The sequence below is a fragment of the Calidris pugnax genome, unplaced genomic scaffold (genome assembly GCF_001431845.1).
Source record: "Calidris pugnax isolate Ruff unplaced genomic scaffold, ASM143184v1 scaffold44, whole genome shotgun sequence".
NCBI lineage: Eukaryota > Metazoa > Chordata > Aves > Charadriiformes > Scolopacidae > Calidris > Calidris pugnax.
In genome coordinates, this window is record NW_015094506.1 from 7,094,492 (window position 1) to 7,109,233 (window position 14,742).

Here is a 14,742-nt window from a genome sequence, read left to right on the forward strand (position 1 = left end):
TTAAGGGAGCAGACCTCTCTGACAATTACTGTGTCACTCTTCTGTGTATTTCCTTATTGTTCACTTCTCATTACCTGAAATTCAGTACTAAAAACTAGGCCTAAAACTCCCAGTGAGACTATACTGTTCCTGACTACAGAGTAAGATCTTCTTCATCTGTCTTGTAGATATTGTCATTGTGTTCCTTTCCTAACACCTACTAACATACTGGTTTTGATTCATTGTCAACTATAATTGTAACCTGAAGACCCAGATCTACCAGGCCCTAATCAACTGCTACTGTCCAAGGTTTATAAATTTCTTTCCAGGTAAAGTATCCCACATATTTTTGAAGACAGTGTCTCCAACTTATCAGGCATTTTTCAATACATAAACTGTCCTCCATCATTCTAGTATTTCTTTGCTTGTGGTACCCATTGCACTTCTATACATGCTCTGTAGACTGTAACCCCAATCACACATGATGTTATATCGGGCCTAAGACCGATCCTTGCAGAACTCAGTTTGTCACAGCATTTTAATTTCGTAGTTGACAATCATAAACATTTAAATATAACTTTCTACCCTGAGGACAGGTGGTTGTGCTAGACCAAGTTTCCCTGATTATTAGTTTTACTTCTAATATTTTTCTAAAATGAAATAAAATGAAAGAGAGGTAAAACCTGCAGTGTATCAGCCAGCTCTTGGGAAACATTATGTCTTCTATTGAGACACTTTCTAATGTTAATTTTGGAGCAAGTCAGTTAAATGTGGTTTTAATTTCTTCCCTTATGTCTTACAAACAAATGTTTGTCTTGAGTACTGTAAATTCTTGGTTTTATTCATATCTTCCTTGAGTTCGGCTGAGCTGGTAATTAGTACAACTCAATATAAATGATGTATTCCTTCCTCGGGGTGTACTGAGCCTGTAAACCTGAGCGATGTCTAAATCTGTAACCCAGGATGCCTTATCACGTGCTTAGTTCTTACCCATATTCTTCAGATACCTTAAGAGTAACAGAATGGCTGCATGGGCTGGTCTGCTGCGTACTATCACAGATAAGCTTTTAGCATCCTATTTCCCTTTCACTCAGCATGAAGAACTGGAACTACCTTTGACAGCTTAGGAAATGACATCTAGTAACATGTGCATCCTGAGTTCCACGGAAGGGGTAGAATGTAGATTTTCTACATTGATGGCCTAGTTTCAATTTCCAGTTCTGACCGAATCAGTATTTGCAATCTGACTCACAAAAAAAAATGAATTGTCATTTGTCTGTGTTGGGTGCCTGGGAGAAACGACAGCATGTGACATACATACCACGTTTCATTTTTTTCCAGACACTCAGTGAGAGTTACAGACAGGGTTACTTTTTCATGCTTTTGCATGTGGGACCCTAACATTTCTTTGTCTTTCTTTATTCACCTGCTTTCTCTTTTTTTTTTTTTTCAACTAAAAACAATACAAAATTTATAGTCTACATAATTCAGTAGAAGAAATCCTCCTCATAACTGAGATTCCTATATTTAATAATACTACTTACTACTAATGATAATTCTCAGTCCCGGAGATGGGTTGTGAGAAGTAAAACTTGGTTACAAAAGGATCTCTGATCCACAGGCTTTCAGAAGCTGAAAGGGATATTTTGATTCTTTAGCCTGTCAGTTTCTGGACAGGCAAGGAGATTTGGGGTTGATTCATTAAAATGCACAGCCCTGGTTTTGCTTGTTAACAACTATTTAACAGTTATGGCAGGCAGGAGAGTCTTTCGATCACTTCAGAATGTAGGGATTTTTTTTTTAAAGTGGCAGTTTTGCTGAGACTCCAACTAGCCTTATCAAGTCCTAAAGTCATGGACTATAGGATCTCTGAGCCAAATCAGGGTTCCTCAAACTGGTCTTGACAAGCCTTGAAACTAAGGACTGTGTGAGAGATAACAATGTTTTTTGAAGCTACCTTAAATTAAATACCAAAATTTTAAAAATGATTAGGGTGTCTTTCAGGGTCGATCTGTACACAGGTTTCAAAACTTAACCTGGACAAGTATTATTTGCAAAATAGTCCTGAGGGAAATTATTGTTTCCTTCCAATCAGCTCTGGTGAGACCCACTTGTGCTGTGTTCAGTTCTGGGCTCCCCAGTGCAACAGAGACATGAATATCAGTGGAGTTAGACCAGCAGGGGGGCCACAAAGATAATTAAGGAACTGGAAAATCTCTCATATAAGGAGAGGCTGAAAGAGCTGCGACTGTTCACTTGGAAGAAAAGAATCAGAGAAGTCTTATCCATGTGTTCAGATACCTGATGGGGGGAAAAAAAGGAGATAGAAACAGAGTCTCCTCAGTACTGGCCAGGACAGAAGGCAACGGGCACAAACCAAACCACAGGAAATTCTACATAAACATAAGAAAGATTTCTTTTCTCTTTTTTTTTTTTTTTTTTTTTTTTTTTTTTTTTAACAGGCTGCCAGGAGAGGCTGTAGTATCTCCCTGCCCTATCTGACTCTTCTTTGAGTATGGGCGTAGGACTTATTGCCTTAGGTGTTAGATTAGAAGGCAAGACAGGCATTTTTTTTTAGGAGATGTGATTGCCCTAACACTGAAATATCTGTCAGTACATTTTTGTAAGTTTAGTTAAAGTATATATCTGAAAGGATACGGGCTTTTTTACTACTGACAGCCCTTTGACGTGTTAACTCTTCCCTACTATATAAACTTTGCAATTGCTGAATCAGTGTTGACAATATAACTGTGGCACAACAGAAACGTGATTAATGTCTTTTGATCTGGGTATGGTGCTTTTCTTATTGAGAACAATTACTTGTCTGCAAAATCATTCTTTGTCAAGAGGACAGAATGCTTCAGTTAAAAGATTCTAGTTTCTCTAGGTCTTCACCACAGTAGTAATAGTAGTAATAGTAATTGTAATTAAATGAGTGTAGGCTTTCAGATAAATTTGGCTAATCAGTTTATCTGGATTGTTCTCCTCCTGCAGTCTGAATGTCTAATCTGCCTCTATTTATCAAACGTCTAATCTGTTTCTCCTCCATGTGGAGCTACTGTCTTGATAAGAAAAAAATCAAGTGTTTTCTTTGCTATACAGTTTTAGGAATGACTTCTTATATGTGAACTATTTCTATTTTGAAGATCACTGCATTAGAAAATGCTTTAGTATTTTATAGGATCTTCTGTAATCTCCACTAGAACCTATACTCTAGGCAAGGAAGGAAGCCAGGGCAGGTTATGTGATGATGCATGAAAACTAAATCCTGTTTTGAGGATGTAAGGGTATGATTTTAAGGAGGCATAAGAAATTGCTTTGAAGTTCTGAGTATGAAATAATCAGAGGCAGCATTTGGACAGGGTGCTTGAAAAGGAGAAACAGGAGAACTTTCAATCTTTGCTGATTGACTGAAATTCAGCATAAATGGAGTCACATTTAAATATTTGACTCTTCACGTGGAAACTGCAAACGATTTTTATTACCAGCTCACTCTGAAAACCTTTTTCCAAGGAGTGTTTCTTGGCACTAAGAAAATTTCTCTGCCAGATTGAAAAATTCTACCACTGATTTGCTGAGTTCTGTGCTGGGATGCTTGCTTTGCTATGTCTTTTTTCCATCATCTGTAAAACACCCAGGGCAATAACAATTCCATTTCTAAGGTTAATTGTGATTAGTCTCTCTAAAAGCCGAGAATTGTTATTTTGGTCCAGTGTTGCATTTAACAGCTATTTCCAGCAATGCAAACCTGAAAATTGTTCAGAGCTTCTGGCAAGTTTATTTTATCCAATTAGCTAGCAAATGTCATTGCTGGGCCCAGGGTGGGAATCACCCTAGAAAAGCCTCCCCTTTTCACATCACCTCATATCTCTAAAGATGCTCTCTTAAAAAAAAAAAATAAATTAAAAAAATATTAAAACAATTAAAACAATATCACCTTTTATGGAAATGGTTGAGAAGGTCAGGAAAATTCTCACCTCTCAGAAGTAGGCCAGGAATAATGCTTTATGCAGAACAGGGCCAGTTTGACATTTAGGAATAGGTTACAATAAAGGCTGTTGACAGATAATGCCACAGGCCAGTAGCCAGGTCTTCCAGAGTCTCAGACTATTTAGGGAAAAGCAAGAAACTTCAGAAGTCCAAGTCAAAACAACCAGCACCTGGAGGAAGGAAATGGTTAAAAGACATGGGGATTTACCTGGACCCATCCAGAACTAGAAGTGTGAGAAGTCCTAAATTCTGCTCCTTGAAATCCTCAGTTCACAACCTTTTTCATCTGCTTTCTTTACAAAGGCGGTGGGGGTCTTGTCCCTTTAAAACTCGTTACAGAGTAGGGACAGAAATTCCTACGTGCTGTGGACAGAGTTAAGTGACTGCCGCTAGTCAGGGAGCAAGATCTGAGAGCTCCAGTCTCTTTCTGGGTCCTGTCTTTAACCTGCAATCTCTTAATGGGAAGGAAATCTCTCCTGGTGGACTAAGAACAGGTTTCTGTTGTCAAGAGCAAGTTTGAAGTGAAACTTGCCCAAATGTGGGGATGCTGGTGAAGAGGACCCACCCCTGGGACCGCACTCTTCTACCAGCAGTTACTGTCCACTCCCAGTTGCTCCCAGCTTTCTGAGCAGTTTCAAGTGCAATAAACTAGATTTGCAGAGATCTAACACTAAATTGCCAAAGCTACAGAAATTAAAGCACATTAAGCTTCTCTCAATCCTTATTCCCAGAAGACTGTGCATTAAGCAGATCTGGATAGATGACAACCCATCCCTGCTCTGTCTTTTGCATCACTTAAAGGCTGATTGTGATTTATGTCCGTCTTCATCCCCTTAACCTGGAAAATAAGCATAATGCCCTTATCTTGCTACTAACAACTGCCTTTTTCACTTCTCAGAAAAATATTCCTACCGTTGGTTTGAGGCACCAGCCTGAGCTTTAAAACTCTCTGGCTACTGTGCATTTGGTCTCCTTGTTTATGGGGGAGCGATGTCCCGTTCACACAAGAAGTGTGGCAGATTTCACAGCCTGCTTCGATATGCCTTGCACTCTGGTTTTTACTGTGGGGTACTGATAAGTCTAATTTTTCCCTTTCTCTGCTTTTCCCTTCCTGTCCTTCTCTCTCCCTCAAAGTATTTATTAGCTGGACTGCATGCAGATGCAACAAAATAAAAATAGAACTGAAAGAGAATAGGAAAAAGTGACAGTTCGTTGTTTTCACTTTTGTTACTCTAATGTATCTCATTTATCCTTGCTATTTTAATCTATCTCATTTCAACGGAAACTTCTTCCTATTAAGTATTAATTCTTTAATTTCTACATTTAATGTATGAAAATAAATGTCAGGGCCTTTTGCAACATACTACTTGTCTTCTAGAATCTTAAATTCATCCGTGCTAGAACAGATGCTCCTTTCCTGAAAGAGCCCACTGATGTTTTGCATTACAAGTTTTTACAAAGTACAATGTTTCGGGCCTAATCTGTTTTTTTCAACCAAGGAAAAAAAATTCTGGCTGTTTTTTAATTAGAAGCCAATCGAGACTTTTGTCTTCTGATTTAATCAAGGATTATTCCAAACAATTCATAGCAGCCCTTAAAAAATGCAATTAACTTCTGTTGTCATTTCGTGAGACGTAACAATTAAGCAGGATCAAAATAATTAAATCTGATTCTGATTTATGAGGTTTGTCCGAAAATTTTTAAAGTATTCTGAGGATTTGGATGAAAACTTACATTGGCAAATGTTTCCCCTTTCCTTTAAAGAAGAGAATGCTACACTTTATGAAACCTAAGAGAAAAAAAAACAACACCCCAAACCACAACAATCTGTGTCCAAATATTTATAGGTAAGATTGGGGCTGAGGTATTCTGTTCACACAGCCCAGATTGCCACATTATTTTATTTATTTTATTGAGGCTTCAGCGGGCTCCATTAATGTTTAAAGCAGTGTGCCATACGAATTAGTGTATATATACCTGTTTGACATTTCCCCTCCCCCTACAAATCTGCCTCTGATTTCTGCAAGTGTTAAATAATAATAATATACACTACTCTATCTGAGAAAACATTAAACTAGAGGTTTATCCGGAAATTATATGCATTATCGAGGCATTGACAGATTCACTTTATAAACAGAAAGTGTTAAAAATAAATAAATAAAAACCTTACTATTCACTTACAGAACATCGTAAAAAATGCGGAGCTCTAGCAAGTTCCAAACACTTTTCAAGCGTATATATATTCATCCTAAGGTCTCCTATTTTCCCAAACCACAAAATTCTGTGGAAATACCGTGTCTTTAATAGTTAAAGATACGGTTAAGAGAGTCGAATCTTTATCCGTATTCAAAGCTAAGCCATGAAATTGTGTTACTTCCTTCTCTTTGAAATCAATTTACGTCAAAAATACTGAAGCTGCCCCCTCTATTTTTATCCTAATCTGGAGAGAACCCCCTAAAGAATAAGCATGCATTACGGGGGTGACTTTTTATCTATGGGTTTTATTTTAATTTAGTAGGAAAAACAAAAGTTTGCCGTTCCCGGGGTCTCTCTGGCTTCACAACGTGGGGTTAAACACGTCTTTTCTCTCTCATCTGGGGTCCCAACAGCAAGAAATTCCTCCCAGTGAAAGTCCACCGTCTTCTCTTCCCTCCCCGAAGAAACCGGGGTGATTTGGTGGCAGGCATTTTACAAAAAATACGGATTTATAACTCCGAAGAAACACAGACTCGGAGGACGAAAAGCTCTTCCTGGCTAACAGTTAGGCGGGCTCTGCAAAGCACCAATCACAGATCACCGCTTCGCTATAAATTCAGGCATCGGGGTTACTGTAGCCCAATTACTTTCTTTTGATTAGGAAGAAGTCTCTGCAGCGATGTCGGAGACCGCTCCCGCCGCCGCTCCCGCCGTCGCGGCCCCCGCCGCCAAGGCCGCCGCCAAGAAGCCGAAGAAGGCGGCGGGCGCCGCCAAAGCCCGCAAACCCGCCGGCCCCAGCGTCACCGAGCTGATCACCAAGGCCGTCTCCGCCTCCAAGGAGCGCAAGGGGCTCTCCCTCGCCGCCCTCAAGAAGGCGCTGGCCGCCGGCGGCTACGATGTGGAGAAGAACAACAGCCGCATCAAGCTGGGGCTCAAGAGCCTGGTCAGCAAGGGCACCCTGGTGCAGACCAAGGGCACCGGCGCCTCCGGCTCTTTCCGCCTCAGCAAGAAGCCCGGAGAAGTGAAGGAGAAGGCTCCTAAGAAGCGGGCGACCGCGGCCAAGCCCAAGAAGCCGGCGGCCAAGAAGCCCGCCAGCGCCGCCAAGAAGCCCAAGAAGGCGGTGACAGCGAAGAAGAGCCCCAAGAAAGCCAAGAAGCCGGCGGCCGCCGCGGCCAAGAAAGCGGCCAAGAGCCCCAAGAAGGCGACCAAGGCTGCCAAGCCCAAGAAGGCGGCAGCGGCCAAGAGCCCGGCGAAAGCGAAGGCGGTGAAGCCCAAAGCAGCCAAGCCCAAGGCGGCCAAGCCCAAAGCGGCCAAGGCGAAGAAGGCGGCGCCCAAGAAGTGAAGTGTTGAAGTGGAAATACTTAAACCCAACGGCTCTTTTAAGAGCCACCCACTATTGTCCGAAAAAGGGCTGACAACACTCCGTCACCGAGCTCCGTGCCTGCAGCAGAGGTAACCCCACGCCACTAGCCGTGTGGGACGTTGGTCTGTGGAGTGGACGGGACGCTAAACTTCCGGCCGTGGTTGCGTTAAGACTTGGGGAAAAAAATAAAGTTTACATTCCCTGTGAAAAAGCTTTCTAAAGGCTGACTGCCTTTTTTTTTTTTTTTTTTTTTTTTTTTTTTTTTTTTCAGCACCGGGGTTGCGCGCTTGTGTTAAAGGGGCTGCCTGGGGCGCGGAGATTTCTTTCGGGGCTTTGACCGCCGCGGTTCCTAACCAGCCCGGCTGCGACTGCCACACCTCTTAGCGACCTGTCACTGCTCGGCTCCCCCGCTCCCTTGGCGACGATCTCTCCGCTTGGCAGCGCTGCCCTGGGGCAGCTCTTAATCTCTGCCTGGCTTCACCGGCTTCAGCTCTTAATCTCTGCCCGCTTCACCGAGCAAATCGCTCGTTAAGGCGGCGATTGCCGGGGCGGGAAGGGCGGGTCGGAGCTACCGGCGATCCTCTCCCGCACCCTGCCGGCCGGTGCGGCCGGAGCTCCGCCGGGCAGCCAGCCCGAGCCGCGGCGGGACCTCTGCTCCCGGTTGGAGCGCGGAGGCGGCGCGGGGCTGCCCCCGGCCGCGGGAGCTCCGCCTACGGCCAGTTGTGATTGGCTGATGGGGGAAGCCTCGGCCGTTTATTGGGCGATGGGAGAGTTTCGAAAAGCCCGCGCTGCCTCCTCGCTGGAGGGTGAGCCCGCGTCCTGCCAAAGCACCCTCCCCGCCTTACAGTGTCCTGGCTTCTCCTTGTCCTCCTCTTCCCAACTACGAGGCTGCTTCCTCTCTTCCCGTACCAAAGGGAAAAAAATTAAGCTTAGACTGTCCTGGAGCCGCTGCACGAGAATGTGATCAGGGTCCTTTATTTTCCTCTCATCCTCACTTTTTGGGGTGGGTGCCTTAATGTAGTTGTGATTTTCTTATTAATGATGGAAATGTAATGTACATTCTGTAATGTACTGCATCTCGTCTCTACTATAAGGGGCTTAACAGTACAGCTGGCATTTATTGGAAAAGAACCCGAATGTTAACATTTCTCAAGTAATAATACATTTGAATTTGCTTGAAGCTGCAAAATATTTGAGGACTCTAGATTGTTAATCATAGCAAAATCTGATAAGACCGATTATTTTATTTACCGGTTTTTAAGTATATTTTCACACCTAGAAAGACTGAGACACTGGTGTTAAAGCTCTTTCATGGAGAATGTGGGTGGCTCTTAAAAGAGCCTTTGGGTTATTGGTTAAAACCGGCGCTGGAGCCGCTCTACTTGGAGCTGGTGTACTTGGTGACGGCCTTGGTGCCCTCGGAGACGGCGTGCTTGGCCAGCTCGCCGGGCAGCAGGAGCCGCACGGCCGTCTGGATCTCCCGCGAGGTGATGGTGGAGCGCTTGTTGTAGTGCGCCAGGCGCGAGGCCTCGCCGGCGATGCGCTCGAAGATGTCGTTGACGAAGGAGTTCATGATGCCCATGGCCTTGGACGAGATGCCCGTGTCGGGGTGCACCTGCTTCAGCACCTTGTACACGTAGATGGAGTAGCTCTCCTTGCGGCTCTTCTTGCGCTTCTTGTCGCCCTTCTTCTGCGTCTTGGTGACGGCCTTCTTGGAGCCCTTCTTGGGCGCGGGGGCGGACTTGGCCGGCTCGGGCATTTTAAGCGCACCACTGCTCTCTCTCGGAACAGAAGCACCGTGTAGAATGGCCGCGGCGCCCTCTATTTATAGGGCGGTTATGCAAATTTCGACCCTCTAACTCGTACAACTTGATTGGATCTTCCTGCACGGGGCGTACGACTTTCGCTCTGATTGGTCACAATATGATCCGTCTTCTCATTGGCTGTACAAGCAACGATCGCTTCCAGCCAATCAGCAGGCCCGACTCCCGCCCAGGGAAGGGATAAAAGGGGAAGAGCCGTTGCGTCAGTTCGATTTTGTCTGTTTGATTCCGCGAGGGGAGGAGGTTTGAGCCTTTTTGAGCGCGTGCATCATGTCCGGCCGCGGGAAGCAGGGAGGCAAAGTGCGGGCCAAGGCCAAGTCGCGCTCGTCGCGGGCCGGGCTGCAGTTCCCCGTGGGCCGTGTCCATCGTCTGCTTCGGAAAGGTAACTACGCGGAGCGGGTGGGAGCCGGAGCGCCCGTCTACATGGCGGCCGTGCTGGAGTACCTGACGGCCGAGATCCTGGAGCTGGCGGGCAACGCGGCCCGCGACAACAAGAAGACGCGCATCATCCCCCGCCACCTGCAGCTGGCCATCCGCAACGACGAGGAGCTCAACAAGCTGCTGGGCAAGGTGACGATCGCGCAGGGCGGGGTGCTGCCCAACATCCAGGCCGTGCTGCTGCCCAAGAAGACCGACAGTCACAAGGCCAAGAGCAAATAAGCTTGACGGGCAAAGCTGCTCAGACTTTTCATAACCTAACATTATAACCCAAAGGCTCTTTTCAGAGCCACCCACACTTTCAGAAAAGAGTTGTGTTGCTTTTTTTTTTTTAAAGAAGTGCTTTGGTGCTAAATATCTCTTACGTGCTGCTTTTGTTAGGGAGATAAGCTATATTCTGTGGTAATGCCTTTAAACTTTTGGTTTCTTTCTGAGAGGGGTGATATATTTGCTCTCTAACTCATCTTTTTAAAACACTAATTATATTTGTAATGATTTATTGCTTGTTTCCTGTCTTGTGGTAAGATCAGTAACACACTCATTCTTTATTAAATCTGTTTAACTTCATGATTTCACAGGCTACTTGTAGTGTGAACTATATGCATTCATATATATTTGGGGGTGACTAAACGACTGAGGGGTGAGTGGATAAAGCTATGTGGCATGAAAATAAACAGGAGGCCACCCCAAACCAATATAACTACATCTAAGAATGAAGAAAAGCTTCCTTGGCAGGCCCTTTGTTCTTTAAAAGACGTAGAGATTCCTTGTGACTATTTAGGAAACAAAACGAGAAATGCTTTAGGGGGAATGTCTGGTTTTGATCTAGGTCCTTAACTAGTCAGACCTGCACTGCAAAGCAACAACGTAGCATCTTTCTATTCAGAAGAAACTCTTTGCAGTGCTGGTACGTTCCTGGTTTAAGTGGGGTTTTCAAAATTGCCATGCCTAAATTCCCTTACTGCCCATAACTGTTCCTCTTGCTACCTCAGTAAACAGTGGGCAGTGTTATTTGAATTTCACTTCTACATTGTTGGCACAAGTATCACCCAAAAGCACAATGTTAAAGCACTTTGGAGTCCCTGCTATAAGTCATGAGAAATCCTGTCTGTGCTTCCTCTTGCTCAGATGTCCCCAGGAGCTGTGCCCGATGCTCTCCAGCACACTGCACTGGGGACAGAGCTCCCATCTGTGTGGCACCTCTGCCCTCCCCATCCTCTGGGGAGGAGGAGGAGTGCTATGGGCTTGGAGGAAGCAAATTACCACCCGTAGCAACAGACTGCACCCTGTGCCTCTCAGCTGCCCCCTTCCCCAAGCTGTAGATGAGAAGCTTTTTAGGAAGGACTATGTCATGGCCGAAGTGGGACATCAGGGATCATTGGCAGAGAGAAACATAACCAGCTGTCTAGAGTGCCAGACTGTTCTGACACTGTGACATTGGTTACATTTAGACCTGTAATGTTTTCATTATTCTGTTTTATTGATCCTCATTAGCTGCAGCTACATATCTCCTGGCGCTTACACTGCTTTTCTTGAAGAGCTGTGATGATATAGAAACTGTGTTTTAACATGCACAAGTCTTCTATATTTAGTCACCAGAACAGATCCCGGCATATGTGTGTGTCAGAAGATTGCAATCACAGAACAGTTTAGGTTGGAAGAGACCATCAAAAATCATCTTGTTCCAACCCTCCTGCCATAGGCAGGGACACCTTTCACTAGATCTGGTTGCTCAAAGCCTCGTCCAACCTGACTTTGCAGGCTTCCAGGGATGGGGCATCCACAACTTCTCTGGGCAACCTGTGTCAGTGTCCCACCACCCTTGTTGAAGAAAAAATGTCTTCTTTATATCCAATCTAAATCTACCCTCTTTCAGTTTAAAACTGTTGCCCCTTGTCCTGCCACCTGCTGCCTTACCTGCCTTGGTAAAGTCTTTCTCCATCTTTCTGTATTGAAAGGCTGCAATATGGTCTCCCTAGACCCTCTTTTGCAAGGCTGAAAAAACCCAGCGCTCCCAAACTTTTGTCACAGATGTGCTCCAGCCCTCTGATAATTTTGGAGGCCCTCCTCTGGACCTGCTCTAACAGCTCTATGGCTTCCTTGGGCTGGGGCCCCAGAGCTGGATACAGTGCTCCAGGTGGGGTCTCATGAGAGCAGAGTAGAAGGGGACAACCACCTCTGTCTTGACCTGCTGGCCCTGCTGACCCTGCAGCCCAGGATATGATGGACTTTCTGGGCTAGAAGCATGCACCAAAGCGCTGGCGTTCCAGAGAAAGGCCATGGGGGTGTGAGATATCTGTAGGACTGGAATTTCTCCATGAACAAATTCCTATAAGTGGAAATCAAAGTCAGTTCCACAGGAGAAGGCCCTGTCCTTCTCTGTGTGTGGAAGCAAATTCAGAACATCTCTCAAAAATTTTCTTGTTATCTGACCAGAAATTCATTATTTTCTTCGGAATCTCATTCCAACCACCTCTGCTTTCACTCACTACTCTGCTCACCTCAGCAACTTGAGTTTCACCTTCTGTGGTACTGAGGTCCACTTCCTAGCATTTCCTATTTGTGTTCTCAGTCACCACTGGTGGTACCAGCTGTGAAGCCTGTGCTGCCACCACACTGACAAGGCCTCCAATGTGTACATCCTATAAATCAGATGGATTATAAAATACAAGTACTAGAAAATCTACTGGCATTAAAGACTCATGGCTTTCAGGCAAATCCCACCAAATGAAGGAGTTTAGCAAAGCAAGTTTAAATAAATGAGTTTTCTCTCATTTGCATATACAAGAAAGAGTAGTAAAGAGGAAATCCATACCATAAGGTGTCTTAGCTTGGTTCCAATACATGGTCCAAAGAACTTGTGATGCAAAAAAAAAAACCTCCAATCCAGCTCCCTCAAATTCTATAGATCACCATTATGTTCAGGGATAGCTCAATAATGTCAGTCTATATATCAAAAAACTTACAGCTGCATAGTTGAAAAGTGAGATGACAGGCTTTTCTAGCCCTTTCACCTTTACTCTGTTTGCAATGTCAGGAATAATGTACTCTATTCAAAAATCTTACGTGACTTTGGTATGATGATGATTATGATTATTATTATTACTATTACACTTCCAGCAGATACAGATACGGGTTTAAATTGCCATTTAACCTCTCAAGAAAATTAAGAGCAACTTTGCAGTTGGATGTGATGATTTTTTTACCAAGTATGTAGTTTCTTGTGAGATGTTGCCTTACTGCAGCAAATGCAATTTCCTCATTATAGTTTAATGAGGAAACAAGGGGGGGGGGGGGGGGGGGTTCCCAAAGAAAATTGTTTTTTTTTTTTTTTAACTAAGCAGAGTTTTGCAAAGCCTTCCTTTCTCATTTAGCTCCCTGTACTATGAGTCCAAACTCATGAGTAAAACGTAGTTCCTATAATTTGGGGACTGAACCCTAAACTTTGATCTGAATAATAATTATTGGCTCCAATCCACAGTGAAAAGAAGGCATTAGGCATTATACTCAGCAGGAAAATTTTCTTTCACTTTACTAATGTTTGTCTAAGATCAGCCTTTCCTCCATAAGAGAGATGACTATGTCGCTAACAAAACCACTTGGGAATACATCTATGGCCACTGGTAGGTAGCACCTTTCAGGCAAGGCCACCTTCTAGACAGCATGATATTAAATTATATCAAAGGTGCTCTCCACTTTGGGGAAAGGTGTTTGCTGTTAATTAATCTGTAAATTATTGGTCTCAGCCTTTGCATCACCCAATTAAGCCAGGACACATTGGAAGATTGTTTTCCAAGTCTTCCAGTCGTTTTACAGCTAGAGGGAAAAATTATACTAGGATGCTCACTCTGCACTTAGGAAGAGTTATGAAGAAATTATGACTTTTGACACACTACAAGATTTTGTGTAATTCCTTTAAGCTTCCTTTATTTTTACTTTATTTTATATTTTAATTTTAATAATTATACTTTTCAATAATTATATTTTACTTTTATTTTACTTTTATTTATTTATTTATTTCCCTGATTTTTAAGAAGGTTGTTCATAACTGCCTCAGGAAACATATCTAGGCACAGATCTTCTAGTATAAAGAACAAAGCAGACTTTGTGGAGCCAAATGGTAATGTCAGGCACCAGGCTGGCAGGCCCACTAGAGAGAAACCTTCCAGTTACTCTAGAAACAGTTTTAGTTCATTCTATTCAGTTAATAATGGAATATAATTAAATTAAAGCTAGTTTTGCCAGCTCATGTTATATGTACTTGAGTGACTCTTCTTTCACTTTAATTTGTTTAAAATCACAGTTGGGATGAAAGTGGAATTCACATTGATAATCATAGAAAAGGCTTATACTTTTTTTGGACACCAGTAACTATATAAATTAATATCTCAATGCCGTTTTTCCCTGGATTTGGGAAATACATTCTACCAAGAAATATTCTGAAGATGTTGGCCAAATTCTGTAAATTATGTTCAGGAATGAAAATACATAAACAATTGTACGAATTTAAAATTATATCAATAATTTTTAAAAGGAAGATATATTTGAAGTGCACAAAATGCTAATAACATAACAATTTCCAAGTATTACAGTCATATCACTTCTGTTCTGAGTGTGTAACTTACACTGAAAATGTTAACATCATTAAAATATCGCCACATAACTCAGTATTTACTCATCCCCTACAGTGCGACCTACTGCAAGCAGCAGGGATGAGGGGTTTGCTAGCAAAAGTGTGATATACACAGCCAAAATTCTTCATTGCTCATTCGCAACATAAATAAATAAATACATAAATAAATAAATATTAGGTTAGTCTTCACTTTTGAGATGTCATACTGACATCGGATTGGTAATGTCTTTAATGTTTTCTCTCACTTTTCGCATCCAGCTACACACCAGCCAGCACAGAATCACCATGGTTGGAAGGGACCTCTGAGATCATTGAGTCCA

General features: G+C 43.3%; 5 protein-coding genes across 5 annotated transcripts in view; 3 read left to right on the forward strand and 2 right to left on the reverse strand.

Moving 5' to 3' along the window:
- LOC106901051 (histone H1.10-like) overlaps positions 1-7,743 on the forward strand; it is a 29,793-nt gene extending 22,050 nt beyond the window's left edge. Inside the window, exon 2 of the mRNA XM_014963384.1 lies at positions 7,490-7,743. Within this exon, the coding sequence (XP_014818870.1) occupies positions 7,490-7,507 (18 nt within the window). The 3' untranslated portion in view covers positions 7,508-7,743. The remainder of the gene's footprint in view (positions 1-7,489) is intronic.
- The window catches only part of LOC106901049 (histone H1.10-like), a 135,129-nt gene that overhangs the window by 79,281 nt on the left and 41,106 nt on the right, over positions 1-14,742 (reverse strand). The gene's annotated exons all lie outside the window — the stretch shown is intronic.
- On the forward strand, positions 6,462-7,743 carry LOC106901052 (histone H1.10). Its single transcript, XM_014963385.1, has one exon. The coding sequence runs from the start codon at positions 6,845-6,847 to the stop codon at positions 7,505-7,507; it is 663 nt and encodes a 220-aa protein (XP_014818871.1). The 5' UTR covers positions 6,462-6,844; the 3' UTR covers positions 7,508-7,743.
- Positions 8,822-9,310, reverse strand: LOC106901067 (histone H2B 1/2/3/4/6). The gene has a single exon (XM_014963402.1). The coding sequence runs from the start codon at positions 9,285-9,287 to the stop codon at positions 8,907-8,909; it is 381 nt and encodes a 126-aa protein (XP_014818888.1). The 5' UTR covers positions 9,288-9,310; the 3' UTR covers positions 8,822-8,906.
- On the forward strand, positions 9,575-10,364 carry LOC106901061 (histone H2A.J). Its single transcript, XM_014963397.1, has one exon. It carries the CDS (start codon positions 9,622-9,624, stop codon positions 10,009-10,011), a length of 390 nt encoding a protein of 129 aa, XP_014818883.1. The 5' UTR covers positions 9,575-9,621; the 3' UTR covers positions 10,012-10,364.

Coding starts and splice junctions, on each gene's coding strand:
- LOC106901061 (XM_014963397.1), top strand. CDS start 9,622: ATGTCCGGCCGCGGGAAGCAGGGAGGCAAAGTGCGGGCCAAGGCCAAG.
- LOC106901052 (XM_014963385.1), top strand. CDS start 6,845: ATGTCGGAGACCGCTCCCGCCGCCGCTCCCGCCGTCGCGGCCCCCGCC.
- LOC106901067 (XM_014963402.1), bottom strand. CDS start 9,287: ATGCCCGAGCCGGCCAAGTCCGCCCCCGCGCCCAAGAAGGGCTCCAAG.